Below are 21,658 nucleotides of genomic sequence, written 5' to 3' on the forward strand. Positions count from 1 at the left end.
AAAGTGGCCCCGGGGTCTTTCCAAAGGAGTGCTGATATATATATATAATTACTGTTTATATTTCACAGAGGAATTCTGGAATGTGAGCAACAGCATGTACTTGTGAAAAAGCACTGTTTCTCAAGTAGTTCCTTTGAAAAAATCTGCATGTTTTCAGCTTAACATCAGCACAATTGTACTAGTTTGTACTTTTTCACTGTATGTGCTCAGAAAGAATAATGTAGTTGACTGTTTATTGTGTGCTGCTACAGTACATCATATATGATAGTGTACATTAAGGAAAGAGGATATTTGACGTCAAGTGTCAGATGAAGTGGACATTTACGCAATTTACAGTTTTTGGTAAATGCAGAAATTCCACGTGAAGAACATGACTGCCCTTGTGTGTAAACACTAGAGACAGCTTCTGGCCAGTTTGTAACATGTTTTTTTTCTATTATGTATTCTTTGTAGCTTAAAAAGATCATTAAACCTCCAGAAATCCCTTCGAAGCATGTGAGGAACTGGGTGCCCAAGGTTCTTGATCAGAGGAGACAGGGACTCGAGCTCTATCTCCAGGTATTGATTGAATTGATGCTTAACAAATGAAATGACACGATGAAAAACAGCCCTTTCCTGTTTTCTGGAATAACCATTTGATTGTCTTTGTGTGTATGTGTAGACTATAATCATGGAAAATGAGGTTCTTCCAAAGATATTCTTGGATTTCCTCAATATCCGCCATTTCCCGTCACTGCCGAAAACTGAGAGTTACGGGTAAGGCTTTATAGTGTGTAATTTTGTCTGAAGTAAAGGCCTTAGAAAGCAGACTTTTGTTCAAACAAAGACATTTCAAAATAGTAATTAAAAAAAGCATACTTGTGTGTTGACGTGATTGTTTTTTTCTGTTTAGATCATTTGAAACTGAATCAGAGGAATCAAGGTATGTTGGCTACTTATTACAGTAAAAAGAAAAAAGCACAGCACATCAACAGGTTTTTCTGTAAAAAAACAAACCATTTCAGAGCCATTTTGATGTCAAGTGCTCTTATAAAAGTGCTTTTGAGAAGTCATTGCGCTAGCTGGGAAATGACACCACCCGCGTGATAAATTTCACAGTCAGCTTTGTGTTTTATCACTGTCATCACAAACCCAACTAGTTTGTGAGTCATTGTGTTCTCTCTCTGACCTTTCCTCTCCAAACCCTGCAGTAAACTGACACATCAACCAGCACTTCTCTTCCTGAGAGATCCCTATCTGCTGCCTACAACCAATGGTACATGTCTGTCCTTCATCTTACTTACTTTCTTTCTTCTTCTTTTTTTTTTAAGGTAGAGATGAATTCATATGCATTCATGGTTTCTTCTCTCCTGTTCATGAGTGACTGATAAATAAAAATATTTGTAAATATGCCTGTTGAATAAAATTGTTTTGTTACACCGATATAAAAATGAATATAGATGTTAAATATAGTTCATAATACCTAATGCATTAAGCATCATGAAGTTACAGTAAAACAAACATTTTTTATAACAAGTATGCTTGTGTGTGTGTGTGTGTATGTGTATATAATGAATAATATATTAATATTAATATATGTGACCCTGGACCACAGTACCAGTCATAAGGATCAATTTTTCGAAATAGAGATTTATGCATCATCTGAAAGCTGAATAAATAAGATTTTCTTTGATGTATGGTTTGTTAGGATAGGACAATATTTGGCCGAGATACAACTATTTGAAAATCTGGAATCTGAGGGTGCAAAAAAATCAAAATATTGAGAAAATCGCCTTTAAAGTTGTCCAAATGAAGTTCTTAGCAATGCATATTACTAATCAAAACTGAAGTTTTAATATATTTACAGTAGGAAATGTACAAAATATCTTCATGGAACATGATCTTTACTTAATATCCTAATGATTTTTGGCATAAAAGAAAAATCAATAATTTTGACCCATACAATGTATTTTTGGCTATTGCTACAATCTCAGCACTACGACTTAAGACTGTTAAGTGCTCCAGGGTCACATATACTGAATTGAACTGAGCGGAGAACTTCAATCAGTCTAATTACTGCTCATTTGTCTCTGTGTAGTTAAAGTTTCAGTCTCGTTGTAATAAAATGGTATTTTACTAAAAGATATGCTGCAAGAACAAAATCCTGTAATAAACACTGCATATGCCTATGTATTGTTTTACAAATACATTTAATGAATGTTTCTCTATTGTTTGCAGATACATTTTCAAATATGGTTATTGAAGGTGTGATTCGTGGAATATTTTACCCAGACTTCCAGCCGAGGTAGATCTCAGCACTACAGACGACGTCACATCAAGTTCACGGATAAAAAGGGATTGGTATTACCAACACTAAATCACACAGCACCAGTTTAACAGACTCCGTCATTACAGCCTTAAGAGTGTAGTTTGGCATCAGCGCTCATTTGTTTTTGTGTCCTGTATTTGCAGGAATTGAGACTTTAGTTGGTCACAAAGTAAACATTCATATCAAGGTTTCGTTTAAGTACCTCCGCATGTATTTGCACATCTGTCCTCGTGTCATATGTGAGATCAGAAGGATGTCTGATCCACTGACTGTGTGTTTCTCCAAGTGAGGTGACTTGTGAAATAAGGTGTTGGAAAAGCCTTGAACTGAACCTTTTCATTATGTTATTGTATGAACGTTATTTTCATTCTTTGTTTTTGATGTGGCAATTATTGATTACCAGCCAAATTAGCAAAAAGGGAAGTACTGAATGAATCAAACCAGTGTAAAGCCAGTCTTACGTCATGTTACAGCCCAAAACTGTGAAAAAGAGCTGTTGTTTAAAGTAAAAAACTTGCATTCTCCACTGCTAACCTGCAGCTAAGTAAACCATTTTCAGTGGATTCTCTTCTTTGAAAATGCAGTTTAGTCTGGACTAATGTTAGTCTAATATTTTTAGAAACTTCACTGAGTAGTAAGAGTGCATGAACACTAGTTGTAACAGTTTTTCATTACTGTTGGAAGTAGTCGAGAAGATAATGCAGTTTGAGAAGTTTAACCTGTTTAAATGTTATAAAGCTGATTTGTTATGTACCATTTCAAGCAGTTCTAGAATTGTTTATTTAGATGTCTTAATTCTGCATATGGACAATGTGCCATTCCATTATGTGTGTGTTATTGTTAACACTTTGGATTCTCATGCACTTTAACAATGGTGAAAAGATCAGTTGTAAATGAATATCATTTTAAACCTGACAGCAATAAAACATCGAATTCATTCATTAATTAAATACTTTGTCATCTTTCAATCATGTTATAATGACACATTGGGGTAGTGTTGCACTGTTTATTCAAAAACTGACACATACAGACAAATCCCATCGGAACAGCTTTCTTGCATTCTTAATCTCACAGTCATAGTGTGCATGTAAAAGCTGTGAGAAGATTTATGTTGCATAAAACCCAGCATTTAATAATGCAGCATTTTGCATAACGAAACTTATGCATTAAAGACAATTCAGAACCCGTCCATGTTTGGCACATTTTATAGACAAGATTTGTCCAATTGAAAGATGATTTGAAAATAGTTTCTAACTGCATTTGATTTAATGTATGAATAAATCCTGTGATGAGACAATGCATGGCAGGATACCTTGAGCACTAAAGGGTGAATTGTACGATAAATGCTTATATTTGGTTTTATAAAAACAAAACAAAAAAAACGGTATGCTTCAAACATTCCCACGCAGTACTTGAATTTCAGACATATGGATTCAAGGCCTGGAAAGTACTTTAAGGAAGGCCATGCAACTCTTTCATATAAATCACAATGAGTTGAAAATTTACAATCAGTAATAAATCTCAGAGCACCATGGTACAAAGCATCCAAGGAAGAAAGAAGGTAAGAAGGGGCATGCTGGTAATTGCTTGGGTAAAAAAATCCTAAAAAATGACCCCTACTTAATAAGAATAACATTCTGAAGTGTTGTGAAATACATTACTATTTTTATAGGCTTTATGGACAGATAAGTTGAGAGTGACTCTTGAAGGACCAGCACCACATCCTCTTGTACCACTGAATCTGGTAGTAAGTTTTAGGAGCTCATTTTTGTCAGTCTCTGCAAGACTCAGGATAGGAGATGGACTAAAAAGAGCTCCCAAAACTTACTGCAACATGGAGCTAAAGAGAAAGTGTAGAACTTGAAAAATTGGAAAAACAGCTTAGTGAAAAGCATTTACAGTTTAAAAGCAAATAGAAAGTCCTATTTTTTAATTTTAACAGGTTTTACCATGTTATTACAACATTTAACAACTTTTTATTAATTTAAAAAATGAGAAATTCTTTCAAATTTAAATTGTGTACAAGAACTACAGCAAAAACCAGTTTGATGCATATTTTATCAATATTTTAGAAATTGTATTTGAATATTACCAGTACTGACTTCAATAGATTTCATTAAATTCCTTTGAACACAACTGCTCAAAATGGTCTAAATTTATGAAACCTACACATTCAAAACATTATTACTCTGAATTTTTTTATGTAAATGTTAAGTGTAAGTGAAATGTTAAGTACTGTAAGGTCTTTCATGACACTACATATGCTGGGGTGTGAATTTGATAGGTGCTTGATATAAAATAAATGGTGCTTTAAAAAGTCCTTGAATCTGGTGTTCATGAAAGAGTGGGAACCCTGCCCACAAAAAGCCAAGTTTTGTTTAGTTTAATAAGATTTAAATACTAGATTTAATTATTAGATTTAATACTGAAAAAATAACAGTAATAGCTTTTAAACTAGCAAATACTAGACTCTACTCTCGGAAAAAAAGAAAAGAAAAGAGGCAAGTACATTTTTAGTGTCATTAATTGAATTTCAGTAACCAATTGTGGGAGCAAAAAATGGCAGCTTATTTCTGCCACAGAATAAAAATATACAAAATGTAATTGTAACTTTTTATCTCACAATTTTTTCTCGCATTTTTGGACACCTGACCTGATGCATATGCAGATGCATTTCTATTCAGTGGGAGAAATAAGCTTCCATATTTAAAGGGATAGTTCACCCAAAAATTCGAAATCCTAAATATAAACCAACTTATTTTACTTTCATGTTGTTCCAAACCTGTATAAACTCTATATTAGTGGAACACAAAAGAAGAAATTTTGAAGAATGTTCCCGCTGCTCTTTTCCATACAAAGGAAGTTCAACAAAATTGACATTTTCAAACTCAAAAACAAACAAACAAATAGAAAATGGTACCATAAAATAGTCTTTACGACTACAGTATAAAAATCTAACAGACATGGGTTTAGAACAACATGAGGGTGTGTAAAAGAAGACTCATTTTTGGGTTTCAGTAAATAATAAAATAATGACCAAACTGTAAACAATAAACTCCAAATTTGCTCCAAAAATACTGACCTACTAAAGCATTTGTTGATTTGCTGCAGGATCCTCCAGCAGCTCAGTAACAGTGTCTTTTCTCACAGCTCTCCGTGGCCCACCTCATCTTTAAGATGCTCATCCTGACTGGTCTCGGTCTCCTTCATGTTGGCGTAGGCCACTTCTCTTGTCAGTTGCTCTAGCGATGGCAAACCCACGGCCAGGTTACGCAAAGCAATGGCTGTCATCAGGAACCTCAAAAGATAAACCAAAATAACACTATTCACTACTGTCATGACTGTAGGCATATAATATACGAGTTAATGCCTTAACGTACCCTCGTCTAATCGAGTAGTATTTCTTTGAGGCAAATCTCTGGAACCTTTCGATCAAAGAAGCTTCTCGTCGCTTTTTCACCTCCTGCATGCGCTTCTGTCGTTTCAGGAAGACTCGTACTACAGGATCGATCACGCTGTTGTCTCCTGTTGAGTCCTGGTCGTCGAGACCGGTGATGAGCGGCTGCAGCTCAGGAGGCAAAGGCTCGGTTTCTAGAAACAGCAACAAGTTGTTACATCCGTTTCTTCAGGGGAGCTACACAAAAAAATAATAACGTAGCTTCTTTAACTCGCATTGATGTTGGACGTTTTCCTACGAAGGCCAGGGAGAGTTTGAAATAGACAAGTACTGTATATTTACAAGTTCTGTTCATATTTTAAATAAAGATGTTGTTGCCATTTGTTTTGTGGCATACGTTTTTACACTGACCTAATCTGAATTAAATTTTAATTCACATTGTTGGTGTGAATGCAGTTTGCAATGCTGCAAATCAAAGTAAATATACTGCTGTTCAAAATGTTGGGTTATTTATTTTTTCTGAACAAAATTGATACTTTTATTAAAGAAGGATGCATTGAATTGATTAAGAAAGCATCAGTAAAAGACATTATCAATGTTACAAAAATATTTCTACAATATTTAAAATGGATGCTGTTCTTTTGAACTTTTTATTCAGCAGAAAATACTGAAAAAATGCATCATGGTTTCCACCAAAATATGAAGCAGCACAGTGGTTTTCAACATTGATAATCAGAAACGTTTCATGAGCAGCAAATCAGCATATTAGAATGATTTCTGAAGGATCATGTGACACTGACGACTGGAGTAATGATGCTGAAAATTCAGCTTTACCATCACAAGAATAAACTACATTTAAAATATATTCAAATACAAAAGTTATTTTAAAATGTAATAATATTTCACAATATAACCAATTTTACTGCATGTTTTTGATTAAATAAAAAATGCAGCCTTGGTGAGCATAAAAAAACAAAACAATCAAAAACAAACTCCAAACCTTTGAACATTAGGTAATGTTAATTAATTTGATCAACTGAAAATTAGCTTACAAAAACAAAAAGCAGCATGGAAAATATTTGTTCCTTTAATCTGATGGAATTTGTAATAGTTGTGAATCAAAGTTTTGACAGGTTATGGAAAGTGAGTTACCCGTTCCATTGCGCACTTTCTCCTGAAGTTCAGAAAGCTTTGTGAAGTTCTTCTGAAGCTCTGCCTCAGTAGTATTTACATAGATGTACATGTAACACGATGGCCCTTCAGACACCGTGTACACCTTATGGTACGCACCAGCTGGAATCTTAATACACAATGACTTTTAGCACATCAAATGAACATAGACACAAACATTAATAATAGTAAGAATTGAAAACGTTACAGTAGAATGAATCAGAGTTCATTAAAGAGGAACTAAGAATTGTACCTGCATCTTTTCTCCAGGTTGTAAACTGTAGTTCTTCTTCTCGTCCACCATTTCAACATTCACCTGACCCACCAGGACTTGAACGCTGGTGTTCCCAAGATCCTCACTCACATAGTTTTCAAGATAAAGGCCTGTGGTTGTCACAACATCAATAATAACTGGGCATCTGTGTGGGTAAATAAGCAAAGATATTCTAGTTAAAAAAAAACACACAGACCTGGGAAGTCAGCGATGAAGACCACCTCAGTCTGGTTGTCTAAAGACCCTTCAATCTCCTCAAATTTAGTCCTCCACGGTGAGAGGTCAACGAGCAGTGGCATGAGCCATGAATTGGGCTGGAATGGTGACCAATCGGCTTTTACGATATCAACACGTGGGTCAAATATCCTACAGGACAGAAGGAGAGCCAACTTTGATGTCAGAAGCCTTGGGCTATCATTTTGCATCATCTAGCAGTGTCAACTGAACACAGAGTAAGCATTATTAACCTCTGTTGGAAGCGGTCGTTAATGGACACCCAAATGTCAAAGTAGATCTCTGGGTCTGAGATATTGAACCGTGGCAGATTTTCACTGAGGCAGGTGGCGTACTGCTTCAACATGTCTCCATGGTCTTTCCATCTCCGGCTCTGAGTGAAAACCTGCATGTTGAAATAAGAAGGTAAGCATATACAGTATAAAAGAGCATTATAATGTTGTGGTACCATTTCAATTACTTCCAGTTGGTGTAGTGCTAAAATAAGAAATATTGTGGGCCAAAAACAAGTTAAGCTCCATTGACGGTATCTGTAACACACTGTTGATTATCATGAAAAATTCATTTTTCTCCATATACTTCTATTGCAAGTTAATGAAAAATTTAAATACACACACAAAAAAAATCTTCCATAAACTTAGATGTGTCGAAATGATTACCAATAGATCTTAACCTGTATTTAACCTGGAACGTTCCTATAAAACTGACTTCTGTTTATTAAGCGACTCACTCCAGGGTTCAGATATCCAACATCCCCCGTTACACCGTCTGTGTAAGTGATCTTGACATGCTGATGTGAGCGAGAGTGAACCATCATGTCCCATGAGTAGCCATACAGTCCATTTGTCCAGTTATTATAGCCCTGTATAGCCAAGAGATTACATTGTTCACATTTGAAATTCGTATATTTTGCATAATGATAATAATAATAAAATGTTACATTGTTAAAATGCATTATTAAATAACAATTAATAATTCAATAATAATGATAACAAATAAAATAAAAGTTAAATTTTATTATTATTAAGTTAAATAATTAATAAAAAATATAATATTAATAACGTTAAAATGTATGAATAATAAAAGTAAAATGTGACCCTGGACCACAAAACCAGTTATCAAGTTAAATACTATGATAATAATAATACATATTTTTATTATTATTAATATTATCATTATTTAATTATTAATATTAATTTAACTTTAATTGAATTAATTAAATTTTTTCATCAGTGTTATTGTATACAATGTGCTAATCATAAGTCTGCTTGTTAAATAAAAATGTAATGGCAATTGTAACAAGGTTCACAATCAGAGGTATCATTCATGTTTTTAGCACAAACAGTGCAGGATGAGTTGCATGCCTGCGTTTATTTCTTAGACTGATAAATTTGTTCAAATCTCTACCCATAGTGTATAATCTCTTCCCAGCAAGGCCTGTGATTCCTCTTCCAAAGGTTTGTGCAGATATTTGCTTTGGCTCACTGTCTGTGTTTACACTGATTGTGAAAGCGCTGTATCCTCTGATCGACTGAAGGTTCTAGATCAAACTGCACTCAAACAGCGTAGCGTAGTTTTAAATCACCTGCGTGATGAAGTGCGAGTACGGCAAGAAGAACTGCTCCGTGATGTAAAGGATGGTGAAAATTGCTCTAAACTTGTGCTTGAAGCTCGGTGTGGTGGGTTTGGGAGCAGCGTGAGCCTCTTCTTGCTGTTCTCCAGACCCACTGGGTGGATTTGGGTAGACGCAGGAGGAGCTGGGAATCGGGGGAGGAGAGATGAAGGGCAGTATGGGCTGGAGGAACTCTGGGAAACGGCCGAAAAAGCATCTGGGCCAGTCAGGGTAGCAGAAGAGAGGGCTAGTGGCCAACATGGTGTACGAAAACATTCCTGAGGATAAAAATAAATATAATGACGTCTTCATAATTGCAAATCTTTTGGGCGAACTAGTTTTTTGAGTCATTTTTACCAATGCTAAAGAGCTGGGAATTCATGCAGTGGAAATAGCTGACAAAGGCGGCGGCGACAGGACGTGTGGCATCAAAGAAGAGCAGATAGCCAGCTGTGAGGTCTAAGATCAGACCTCCACCGTGGACCACCATCAGATTGATCAATTCAACAGGCAAGATCAGTCTGAAACAGCAAAGGAGAAATAACAACAAGCATGATGCTGATCCATAAATACAATGTGTTATACTTGGGCAGAAGTTGTTGGAGGCCAATATACTCACTTGAAAGGGTCAAATAACCAATGGTGCGCCAAGTACTTCATTGAGTATCCTTCCACCCAATCAGCATCCAGTTTCTTGACTCCAGCGATGAAGTACACTATGAAAATCTGTCAAAGGCAATGCACATTCAGTATATCTAATCATAATTTTCTCAATGTAGATAATCTCCTACAACACAGGGTTGATATTTCTGGCTAAATCGAGATTCACCTGAGTTCTCAGCATAGTGTAGTTCCACAGTGGTACATGGGCGTTCCTCTTCCTGGGGTCTCGGAGTCCATCTAATGACCTGCATTAAGACAATGTTTTTCCTGTGAAGTGCACTTGTGCCATTTTTTTGTTAAATAAATGACTCCTGGATTGATGTTTTGTTGTGTAATGCATATTTTTTAAGTGTGAGTGTCCAAATATTCTATCTTTACCAGTATCTGTTGGCGTCCATGAGCGTGAGCTGGAAGCCGATGAGTCCGTACAGATAAGAGTGATTGTTCCAGGTTGTTTTGTCCAGGAAGAAAACGTACCAGTAGGTGGATATAAACATCAGACAGGCAAGGCGATAAAAACAGCCGAGCATGATACCAACAGCACCTGCAAAACACACACAAGTGGATAATCAGTCTTGTGAACGCAGTACTTCTTTAAGCAGACAAACATATGCTAACTGTAGATTGACGCAACTGGGTTCTGAAAAGTAAAAATTCCCAACTAATTTTCTCCATTCTGGCCGATACCAATAAGCTGATAATTATTTTTATGTGATGGCTGATAACTGATAAATGGCCAATATTAAAATAGTATTCAATTTCGTCAAAATAAATAAGAAATAAAACACTAAAAACTAAAATTAATTCTTTTAAATGCATTAAGTGAATTTATGCATCAAAAAATTATTGTACAGAATATGGACATATTTTGAGGCTAGCTATCGTTTTCATTTAACATGGTTTTAAGTTTACTTTCTTGATGTTTTTTAATGATCAACTGTAAGTGTAAAATGATGAAAAAAGTAATCTAGTTATAAAAATAGAGACATTTAAAATTAAATATCAGCTAACAGTATAACCAATATACAACCAACAACCAACTAACCAATATATTGTGAATATCTCCATAAAATATTTTTATCAATTAAATTTTTTTAATAATATATATCATAATATAATAATAAAAACAGGGGTGCACATACGTTTTTCGGTCTGGTGGATTTGGTTTGGTACTCACACTGCACATAGTGTGACTCATTAAATATAACTATACAAATAAAATAATTATTAAGAGTGATAATAGCATTATTGCATTTATTTATTTTGTATTTTAATATAATAAATAAAATATGAAACAAAATAATCAGTGTGATAATACTATTATATTTAAAAATAAATTGAGTATAAAATAAAATACAGTTATTTTATAATACAATTAAAATACAATGCTAATATTAAATTATTTTTTTAATGAAGTTTTTATCATTTTCAAACCTAAAATCAGCAAGCTTTTATTTTGGCGGGTTGCCGGCAAGTAAGTATATGCGCTGAATGAAATGTCAGTTTGCATTTTGCTCTGAAACAGGCAGCGCACTGCCTAGATTTATGCTTTCGGTTTGAGTGGAAATCTTATACAGTACTACAGTTAAGTTAAAAAGTTTACATTTTTAGAAATGCCTATAGAGAACATGAATATGAAAAATACTTCCAGAAACAAGGCCATATAGGAATAAATGGGCAATCACGGTTGCATTTCATATAGACTTTTTCGAGGAGCTCACCAAGGAACATCACAAAATACACAAAGAACATCCAGTCCATGGGAAGAGGCTTCAGGAAGTTGAAGAGGGGGAAGCGGCACACAGGTGCCCCATCTAAATACTTGTAGTCCAGATGACTCAGGCCTCGCTCCTGGGTGATGTCCAGCGCCATCAGCATGCCTGAAAAAACACAGCACACATTAACACCCAAACCACAATTCAGAATTATGGATGCCATGCATGAGTACTCACCGAATAAGAAACGGAAAATGCCCAATGAGGCCGGGTCAGTGGGGCGATTGAGGAGACACACCAGCCGATGCCATGAGGAGATGTCTTCCTTCTCAAAGCCAAAGAGACGCTTCACGGTGCTGGTCTGCTCCGACGGGGCCAAGATTGCCTGTTTGTTCTCCTTACTGCTCTTTTTCTTCACTTTGGATGGTTCAACGTATGGAGCACCTGTGGAAGTGAGAAATGGAATCTCATTAATGTCTCCGTTGTTTCTCCTGGACAGCAATGAGATTAAACTGAGAGCAATAAGTCTCCAGTATATAAAAAAAGAACATCTCATCTCTAGAGTTTCACATTCTGCTCAAGTTTACCAGAGCTTTCAATGGCAGAGATTTCAATATGAACTCAAATAATTCTAAAATATTTCTTATGCTCTTTTAGATCAAATAATTTGAGATATACTATCCATATTAATTTCACAGCTTTAAACGTTTATGTTAACATTCGTGTCTATTTTCTTAGCTGAATGAATTTAGGAGACACATCTGAGACCTGAATAAAACTAAACTGAGAACGCCATAATGTCTCTTGAGCTATGTAAATAAGCACCTCTGGGCAATACATTTTCTTATTAGTACACTTCATAGTATACTACAAAACAATACGTGCATTGTTTTCGACGCAACCTAAACAAATCAAATAACATCTAATTACATTTAACTATTAATACACTTAATTAATCAAACGATGTGTAAACCTTAAATAATCAAATGCATACTAAAGCTAATGTCCAAGTATGCAACGTCGTTCGGTAGTATTATATCCATACAATCTCTTTATGCCACTTTTACTGTAGTAATACAGTATTTACCTGCCTGCGCGTCACTCGCTCCGGGCTCCATGTTGCAGGTTTTGAAACCAGTGTGCGCTAAAGGTTACAAAATGCTTGTCAGTCTTAAACCGACCGAAATACTTTCACAACCGACACATCGGTAGACTTCTACGCGTGAGAGTGAGGTACGTGTCAGCGTCAAACAGACGCACAGCGCCCTGAAAGGTCGGCTCTCCACAGACAGCTAGGGGACTGCGGCGATCTCTGGACGCTCATTGGCTGCTTCCGTGCTAAGTCCCGCCCTGCAAAGGCGCGCTGGAAACGAGCAGCGCCTCTAGTGGTCAAACCTGAGCACGTCGTCAACGAGTGGCTGTGGTTTGATTTGGGGTTGCAACTTGCAACATTTTTTCATTTCTATTTTAGAGTGAATGAAAATATCTCAGCTGAATACCAAAGCCATTTATGTTATGCTGTTAACTTTTCAAACACAAGACGTTCCCCCTAATGTTAGCAGTAAAATTCTAGGAACCTTGTTTTTAGGTTTAATATTTTTGTATAGAATAACGTTCCGAGAACGTTGCAGGGTGTTTTTCTTAAATAACACAAAATAACGTATACGTTCCCTAATGGTCGATTATTTATTTATACATGTATATGTATATACATATCTATGCAAATAACGTTCTCTAATTGTTACATTTGTTCAACAATTTGTTTAATTTCATAATTATAAACTACTCAGAACTGATAGACATAAAGCAACAATAAAACGTCTGTTATGAAAACTTTGAAACTTTTTCATTACACCGGAATTTATTTATTTATTTTTGGATTGTAGCATCTCCGCGACTCTAGGTGGCAGCAGCACCCGGCGAACATCACAGACAGCCGTGACGTGGAGGAGAGACACAGACCTCCTGTTTGTTTGCTGTTTACCAAACCGCGGATTCATTTGTTATACATTTTACAGCCGATTTCGATGTGCGGTCATTAAAATCTAATATATGCGTTCGTTATACGCCTGAGGATGCATTTGCACAGCGGTTGATGAGCAGAGTCCAGGGTGTGTCCAGTATTTTGAGAGGCAGAAGCTTGGGGTGAGTGTTTACAAGAGGCGGGATTGTTTACTACTGTTGTGTATCATAAAAACGACAGCGTATGCAGAAATAAAAGTTCATGATGTTAAGATAGTATAACGGTGATACTGACACCTCGACATCAATAAATGCTTGTAAGCCAGTCACTTCACAACATAACATCGCTGATTCTGTGCTAAACCATCAGCCTGAAGCTTCTTAATTGGAACCACTGGAATGTGCAGTGACATTAATTTAGGCAAATTCACTTTAGATAATGCAAATTAAGCACTGGAAAATGAGGCTGTCACCTGACTTAATACAGTGTTCAAGTTGTACTATTTTTAGACTTTCTGCAGGTGGCACCCAGTATAAATGCACTGGTTGTACAGTTGTCATGCCATGTCAATGCTGTTAACCAGTTTGGTAACATGGGTAGTGTGTGTTTTTGTAGGCTGAATAATTATGGGTTCACTCGGGAGCCGCTTCCAGTCGTCACCCCGGGGCCCAGAGGAGGCTGTGGAGAGGCAGTGCGCTGGGAACAGACACAGCTGTGAGTGCAGGAAGAGGAAACGCAGCTCGCACTGTGAGTGTGACAGCGAGCCCGAGGAAGAGGACAGTCAGCTGGACACGCCACGCAGGTGAGAATGTCACAACTCAGTTCGATACACAATACTGATCTCACAATACTTTAGCCAAAATAATTCAAATTCAAATTCAAATAAAAAGTTGTAAATATTGTATTTTATTATTTTTAATTTATTAAGAATAATTAATAAACACAGAAAATCAAATATGTGACTTTCTGGGTTTACCATATTTGATGCTATTGCCACTTTCTGCAGTGCATATTATTGCATTTTTGTATTGTGAATTATTGTGATGCAATATATTGTTGCATCACTAGTAAAAGTGGTAATATTGTGAAATATAATTAAAGTTTAATTTGTTTTCTATGTGGATATATATTAACATGTAATTTATTCCTGTGATGCAAAGCTGAATTTTCAGCATCATTACTCCAGTCTTCAGTGTCACATGATCCTTCAGAAATCATTCTAATATGCTGATTTGCTGCTCAAGAAACATTTCAGATTTTTTTTCTTTTCTTTGAATAGATCTTAAAATTTACCGTTAGTATCACTTTTGATGAATTTAATGCATCTTTGGCTGAGTAAAAGTATTCTTTAAAAAAAAAAACTCTTACTGACTCCAAACTTTTAAACTTTAGTCATATAAATGTGACAGTGGACGCCTGCATTGTTACATTAATAGCGCTGTATTTATTAAATGTGTCTAATGTTTTGGGTTTTTTTTGTCTGCATTCTTTCTGTGAACAGGAAGAAGTTGAAAAGCACCTCAAAGTACATCTACCAGACACTGTTTCTGAATGGAGAAAACAGTGACATCCAGATCCGCGCCCTGGGGCAGGAGTGGAACCTGCATAAAATTTACCTGTGTCAGGTTGTTCCAGCTGTTCAGTCCTCCTAATAACAGAGTACTGAAGACAGGAAACTTTCTTTTTGCTTTGATTTAAAGTTTTTCCCTCTTTTTTTTATTTTGCAGTCTGGCTATTTCTCCAGCATGTTCAGTGGATCCTGGAAGGAGTCTAACATGATGGTTATTGAGCTTGAGATTCCAGACCAGAATATTGACATGGAGGGTGAGGATTGGGAAAATATGTTTTTAACACCTCCTTGATGCAATGAACCCACTTAAGTTGTTGTTGTTGTATTGTAAACACCAAACGTTCATATCCTGACCATGTGTTTGTCATCTCCTGTAGCCCTGCAAGTGGTTTTTGGGTCACTCTACAGGGATGACGTGTTGATCAAACCAAGTCGAGTGGTTAATGTTCTCGCTGCTGCTTGTATGCTTCAGTTGGTGAGTATGTTTGGTGTTAAAAACAGCACCATTACCATCTGATTCCATAAAGACGTACAATTACTTTATAATGCAACTTCATTTCCTTTTCCCTTTTTGGCAAACAATAAAAAATACCTTTTTATGATCATGTGCATTCATTTTATGGATTGCAAACCAAAACATTGGTTGTGAATTCATCCTGTCATCTTGTTAGCTTCATAAAATGTAATCTAACCGGCTATAAATTGCCAGAATTACTTTTGATAGTCATAGTCAAATCAGTACGAGTGGGATGCACATTATAAATCTATAATATTTTGCCCTCATTACCTGTTGATCATAATGTTTAATTTCTAGGTATTATCTTAGGTATGTGTACTACTATGCAAAAGTTTGGGGTCAGGAGTTTTTGACAGAAATCAATAAATTTTTTTCAGCGAGGAATACATTAAATGGAAAAGTGACCGTAAAGTCATTTATAATGCTAGAATTTATAATTGATCAAAGAATCCTGAATAAAGAAATGTTTCTTGAGCAGCAAATCAGCCTATTAGAATGATTTCTGAAGGATCATGTGATACTGAAGACTGGAGTAATGATGCTGAAAATTCAGCTTTGATCACAGGAATAAATTACAATTTAAAATGTATTCAAAAAGAAAACAGTTATTTTAAATTGTAATAAAATTTCATTATATTACTATTTTAATGTTTTTGATCAAAAAACGAAAAACAAAAAAGGAAAAAAACGTACCAACCCCAAATGTTTGAACGGTAGTGTAGGTATATGTGACGAGTGGGGGCAGGGGGCCGAGAGCCGTGGGAACGGAGCGAGGCCGGTGGAGTAATTGATAATGAGCGACACCTGCACCACTCACCGGTCTCGAGTCCCACGGAGGAGCTCCGGAAGGATAAAAGGAGGAGCTACGACAGTGAAAGACGAGAGAGGACCAGGCCTGGACTTTATTTTGTGTTTTGTGTGCGGCAGTCGTCCGCGAGGGGCTGCCGCTTTACTTTCATTTTGTGTTTGTTTATTTTGTTTAAGGTTTGTTTAAATGTTCGCTGGTTCCCGCCTCCTTCTTCCCGTCACTACGAACTGTGTTACAGTATAATTGTCTTTGTAAAGAGAACTAAAAAAAAAAAAAGTATAATAGTAATTTTTGTTGAAAATATAAAAATAGAGTTGTTTTAATCAATAATTAATTACCCCCGTAATCACCTTTGCAGGTTGTCTTCCTTAATGATTTGCCGTTTGTCTTTCCCAGGATGGACTGATCCAGCAGTGTGGAGAGACCATGAAGGAGAACGTGAATGTGAAGACTGTGTGCAGCTATTATAACGCGGCCACCATGTACGGCTTGGACTCCGTCATGAAGAAGTCAGTAGTCTTGTCTGATTTCCTTTCTGATTATTCTCTAACACACGTGCGACACAAGAAACGTGTTGCATGTTCTCTGTGCTTTGCAGGTGTTTAGAGTGGCTCCTCAATAACCTCATGACGCATCAGAACGTGGACCTGATGAAGGAGCTCGGGTACAGTCTTACTATGTGCATCTGTGTCTGACCTCATCTGAAGGTTTTAGTGCTAGTAAATATTTGGTCTATTTTAATATATGTGTGTGTGTAGGGCGGAAATTATGGAACAGCTCATTCAGTCCTCTGATCTGTTCGTAATGCAAGTGGAAATGGACGTCTACACGGCACTGAAAAAGGTAGATGACATCATATATCATCATAGCATTTCATGGTATTACAGGCAAAACATATTGTACTTTATCTGCTTTGTAAACGTTATTATTATTGTATGATATAAAATATAATACATTTATTTAATCAATTAAATATTTATTTATATATTTATGTTGATAAAGGAACAAGAATAACTTCTATATTGTTAGTTATATTTTTAAATTAATATTTAGTGGAATTAGGCAACTTATGCTTAATGCAAATTTGAATCATATTAAATAAAATGAAGTTTTATTTCAATTAAAATGATTATTTTTTTTTACATATTTTACATTTTAACTTTAAATGAAAAAACAAATATAGGCCTATATATGTACACACATACACACACACAGTAGGAACTGATTTCGTACGTGTTTTTATATTTTATATTGATTTTATATTTTTATGTTATTATATAATGATTTTAACTGTAACAGTGTTTTTACTACCCTTTTTTATTATTAATCATAATGTTATTTATATATTAATATATTTATTACACATCCTCTACTATACTACTAACATACTTTTTATTTTATTTGTAACCTGATATTTTTTTTTGTTGGCATTGAAAAGGTTTTGAAATATCGATGTAAATTTAAAGGTTCTTTTATGAACAAAAAAAAAAATTTAAAGTGTTTCAAAGATTATAAATACGATGACAAATACACTTTTGTTGTGATCAGTTAGTTACTATAAATACCTGGTGTATCAAATATGATGCAAAAACAGTATAAAGTTGCATAAAATTTTAATTGCATTCTAATAGTTGAGTGTCAAAAAATTTGATTTTTCTGACTGTTATTTCATATGTCCTGCTTTACAGGGTTAAAGCTGGTGTTTTAGTGGTGCACTTAGGGATATGCCGGTATCAAATTTTCATGTTGCGATTAATTGCTAATGCTTTTATCACGGTATACGGTATTATCACAATATTGAAATTTAGTTAAAAAAAGTGCTGTCATAATACAGTATAACAGGTTTAATAACTTTTTTCTTATAACATGCATTTAAATTTATTATTATTATTATTATTATTTCTGCAGTTTAGCGCCATCTGCTGTCAGAGAGTGAAAGTGCGCTTTCATCCAGAGCGTCTCTCACATGTTCTGCCATGTGCTTCTTGTCCGGGCTTGTTTACGTCAGAGTGCGCACGTGTCTTTCACCAGCATACAGCGGTGTTGTGCATTTTGACCAGTTGATGGGAAAAATATTCTTAAAATGCATTGCATACGGCGGTGTTGTGCATTTTGACCAGTTGATGGGAAAAGTATTCTTAAAATGCATTCAAAATTCTGAATAATTTGTAATATATAATTATTCACTGTATTTAGAAGTGCCCACGATAACAATATCGTGCATATTCATTACCGTGATATATCGCATTACCGAATACCGGCACAAGTGCACTGAAACTACATCACTGCTGTATGTATTTGACTCTTTTTTCAGTGGATGTTCTTGCAGCTTAATCCATCCTGGGATGGGCCTATCAAACAACTTCTGCTCGATGCAGACGCCTGGCTGTGTAAGAGAAGAAGTGGTACGTTCTATGCATAGAACTACATATGTGCATTTATATAACCTTCCCCTAACTGCCACACTCATACACAGAGGCTGGAGAAGAGGAGCCGTTTCTGAACACAGATGACGGGATGCCCTTCGTCCCCGTTTTCAGACACATCCGCCTGCAGTACATCATCAATGACCTGGCCTCGGCCCGCTTGCTGGAACGGGACAACATCCTACCTCCTGGTCAGACTTTCCTCCCAGAAATGACACGAAGCTAGTCAGATTAAAGATTTCTGAGACCAGTTTTGCGTGCAGTATGCATCAGATAGTCCTCAGATGGTCCATTGTTGTCTGAGGCTGAGATTAGTGGGGCGGATATGAATTCCACTTCCTCTTGTGTCTTTATCAGAGTGGCTGAGCGCCGTGTACAAACAGCAGTGGTTTGCTATGCTGAGGACAGAACATGATAACGATAACGGGTGAGAGAACGGCCCAAACATCGTCACTGCTAAACATTAAATGGGGTTTGAATTGCAAATAAGTGAATATGATTGTTGCAGACCACAAGAGGCCAATAAAGAGGAGTTTGAGCTGAACAGCATGCGCTGTGGCCGAAAACTGACCAAAGATGGAGATGTGAGTTGGACTTCTGCTATTAAATATATTGTATCTTTTGCTGCATGTTTTGGTTTAGAATGGAATATATATGTATGTTTTTGTTGTCTCTACAGTACTGTTGGCGATGGACAGGGTTCAATTATGGCTTTGACCTGCTGGTGACCTATACAAATCGTTTCATCATCTTTAAGAGAAACACCCTCAGTCAGCCATGTGGAGGCGCTGTCAGTTTACAGCCACGACGCCACCTTGCGTACCGGTGAGCCGTACACCTCGGATTATTTCTTATATTATGGAGGAATGAGTAATATAACATATTTTATATGTCATACAGTCTGTCTAAACTATAAATCATAATAATAAGGTTTTCTTGTACATATATTGGACATATATGTTTCTTAGTAATGAAAGTATATAAGCACAAAATATATCAATTTATATTTATAATGTTTGTATATGATTTTAATAATTACTTTATAATTAAAATATTTAATTAACAGATATCACCATAGTTGGAACTGTTATGTTTAAATATGCAAAATAAGCATTCTCTAATTAAAATGCACTAAATTGCATACATTTCTTTCTTCTTAAAGTTGAAGGATTTTTACAGCTGGGATTTTGGTATATTTTAATCACTTCATATATCAGAAAGTCCAGTCAACAGCCAGTAAAAGATAATTTTTCACCATATTTTAAGGGGAAAAAATCTATAATTAAACATTTTCTATAAAACTAGACAAATGATATACAGAATGAACTCTGTAAAAAAAAACTTCAGAATATAAACGGTCTTTAAAGACATGTATTGTAATTAAAACCTTCAGTTGCAAATGGATAAAATGTAATAAAATAAACAAATGTGTATTTTGTATGTTTTCGTTCTGCTAGCCTGATGTTATGAAAGCAAAAAATAGCCCAAAATCTCAAAATTGACCAATGCATGAAAAAACAATAGTTTTCCCTGTAGTGATTTGCCCTAAATAAAATGTATATTAAATAATGTTGATAAATATATTACATATATATTTAATATAGTCATTATGTTTTAATTTCGTATTTAATAAGTTGGAAAACTTTTCTTTTTTTTTTCTCTCTCTTTTTTCAGATTGCGTCTTGCTTCATTTGATAACAGTGGAAAAGTGGTTTGCAGCCGGTCAACTGGCTACCAGCTTGTTACCCTTGAAAAGGACCAGGTATTCTGTCATAATGTTAAATATAAAACCAGTTTATTTCCAGTTACTTTAAGGCTTGGCTTGACTGAACAGCTTCATTGTGTTATATGTACGCAGGAATACGTGGTGATGAATCTGGACAGCCGGCTCTTGTCTTTTCCTCTGTATGTGTGCTGTAACTTCCTCTACACTTCCCCGTCCAGTGAGAGGAGAGGTGACACACCGGAGCCGGAGAACAGCGCCCGCAGTGTGTCGTGACCACACACAGCATAAAACCTCCATCGCCCACCAGGCCAGCCTTCAGGCTTCATGTATATTATTTCATTCATTTTATTTGTATGCTTAATTTGTAAATAGTCAGGTGCCTTTTAAATAATTTGTTATATCAGCATCAGAGCTAAGAGTAAGTGCTCTTGGTCATGAACTTCATTTGATTCTGTTTGTATTTGTTTGGAAATAGTCTTTATTTAAACTTGTTTGGCTGGTTATCCATTTGTCAGTCATTCCCTTTTTTTGCAAAAAAGAAAAAGACTGAATATCGGTTTTGTACTGTTATAGTTGTTTGAAATTGGTGCTAACGTGATACATGTTGTCATTTTCGTCAAATGCATGCTGATGTAGGAACAGTGAAGGGTTAACAGGCATGTGTTGGTTTATCAACAGGACAAGTGATTTCCACAGGTGTCCAATGAAGCAGTACAATTTTCAATATTTATACACAATGTGGTTTTGGTTAAATGTAAATATTGTTGGACCAAAGTGTCATGTGATAGAAATCAAAATATTCATTAAAACAGTACAGACAGAAGAAATTGCGCTCACTTTTTAAATCTGCAGTGTGAAAAAACATCTCAGTGCAGTACTAAAACTGGTTTTAACAGGATGATTTTTTTATGTACACAAATACACATTCACAATATATATATAATTTAGAATATATATATGTAGGTGTGTGTATGCAGTTTTTAGGACCATTATGACTTTTTTTTTTTTATATTGTGACATGATTTTTATTATAATTAAAAAAATATTCTCATATGTTAAATGCAATATATTTACATTGCTTCTTTCAATGCTATATTTTAAACTTATATATTAATTCGTGCTGTCAAATCTATTAATTGTGATTAATCGCATCCAAAATAAGTTTGTTTACATACTGTGAATATTTATATATATATATACACACACACATTTGTTTAGGAAATATTTACATATATATACATTCATATTTATATATAAATTATATATATTATATAT

The 21,658-nt window shown here is 35.4% G+C and overlaps 3 protein-coding genes across 3 annotated transcripts in view; 2 read left to right on the top strand and 1 right to left on the bottom strand.

Annotated features, from left to right (window-relative positions):
• Nucleotides 1-3,236, top strand: part of LOC107713362 (sorting nexin-24-like) — a 5,290-nt gene extending 2,054 nt beyond the window's left edge. The window contains exons 3-7 of the mRNA XM_016518851.1: nt 454-558; nt 662-756; nt 893-922; nt 1,191-1,255; nt 2,218-3,236. Coding sequence (XP_016374337.1) covers nt 454-558; nt 662-756; nt 893-922; nt 1,191-1,255; nt 2,218-2,288 — 366 coding nt within the window. The 3' untranslated portion in view covers nt 2,289-3,236. The remainder of the gene's footprint in view (nt 1-453; nt 559-661; nt 757-892; nt 923-1,190; nt 1,256-2,217) is intronic.
• Nucleotides 3,237-5,156: 1,920 nt separating this feature from the next.
• Nucleotides 5,157-12,678, bottom strand: LOC107713363 (vitamin K-dependent gamma-carboxylase-like). The gene is made up of 15 exons (XM_016518852.1): nt 12,461-12,678; nt 11,611-11,817; nt 11,380-11,538; nt 10,037-10,202; nt 9,825-9,903; nt 9,615-9,721; nt 9,353-9,516; nt 8,969-9,273; nt 8,114-8,245; nt 7,617-7,768; nt 7,346-7,515; nt 7,129-7,259; nt 6,858-7,005; nt 5,689-5,899; nt 5,157-5,606 (listed from the first exon to the last, which is right to left on the bottom strand). The coding sequence occupies exons 1-15, from the start codon at nt 12,489-12,491 to the stop codon at nt 5,453-5,455; spliced, it is 2,316 nt and encodes a 771-aa protein (XP_016374338.1). The 5' UTR covers nt 12,492-12,678; the 3' UTR covers nt 5,157-5,452.
• A 621-nt stretch (nt 12,679-13,299) lies between these two features.
• Nucleotides 13,300-21,287, top strand: gmcl1 (germ cell-less, spermatogenesis associated). Its single transcript, XM_016518853.1, has 15 exons — nt 13,300-13,518; nt 13,952-14,138; nt 14,838-14,961; nt 15,064-15,160; nt 15,284-15,381; nt 16,628-16,740; nt 16,830-16,895; nt 16,990-17,074; nt 18,546-18,636; nt 18,708-18,848; nt 19,015-19,084; nt 19,166-19,241; nt 19,337-19,482; nt 20,332-20,419; nt 20,516-21,287. The coding sequence occupies exons 2-15, from the start codon at nt 13,963-13,965 to the stop codon at nt 20,654-20,656; spliced, it is 1,512 nt and encodes a 503-aa protein (XP_016374339.1). The 5' UTR covers nt 13,300-13,518; nt 13,952-13,962; the 3' UTR covers nt 20,657-21,287.
• Nucleotides 21,288-21,658: the final 371 nt, after the last annotated feature.

The sequence above is a fragment of the Sinocyclocheilus rhinocerous genome, unplaced genomic scaffold (genome assembly GCF_001515625.1).
Source record: "Sinocyclocheilus rhinocerous isolate Xijiao unplaced genomic scaffold, SAMN03320098_v1.1 scaffold688, whole genome shotgun sequence".
Lineage (NCBI taxonomy): Eukaryota > Metazoa > Chordata > Actinopteri > Cypriniformes > Cyprinidae > Sinocyclocheilus > Sinocyclocheilus rhinocerous.

What these genes read in the sequence shown, in the direction of transcription:
- gmcl1 (XM_016518853.1), top strand. Translation starts at nt 13,963, where the DNA reads ATGGGTTCACTCGGGAGCCGCTTCCAGTCGTCACCCCGGGGCCCAGAG. An exon ending in GCTGTGTAAGAGAAGAAGTG is followed by an intron (nt 18,637 to 18,707) that starts GTACGTTCTATG and finishes ACTCATACACAG; the next exon opens with AGGCTGGAGAAGAGGAGCCG. An exon ending in GAACATGATAACGATAACGG is followed by an intron (nt 19,085 to 19,165) that starts GTGAGAGAACGG and finishes TGATTGTTGCAG; the next exon opens with ACCACAAGAGGCCAATAAAG.
- LOC107713363 (XM_016518852.1), bottom strand. Translation starts at nt 12,491, where the DNA reads ATGGAGCCCGGAGCGAGTGACGCGCAGGCAG. An exon ending in TTCCCAGCTCTTTAGCATTG is followed by an intron (nt 9,274 to 9,352) that starts GTAAAAATGACT and finishes TTTTATCCTCAG; the next exon opens with GAATGTTTTCGTACACCATG. An exon ending in CTTCATCGCTGACTTCCCAG is followed by an intron (nt 7,260 to 7,345) that starts GTCTGTGTGTTT and finishes TGACAACCACAG; the next exon opens with GCCTTTATCTTGAAAACTAT.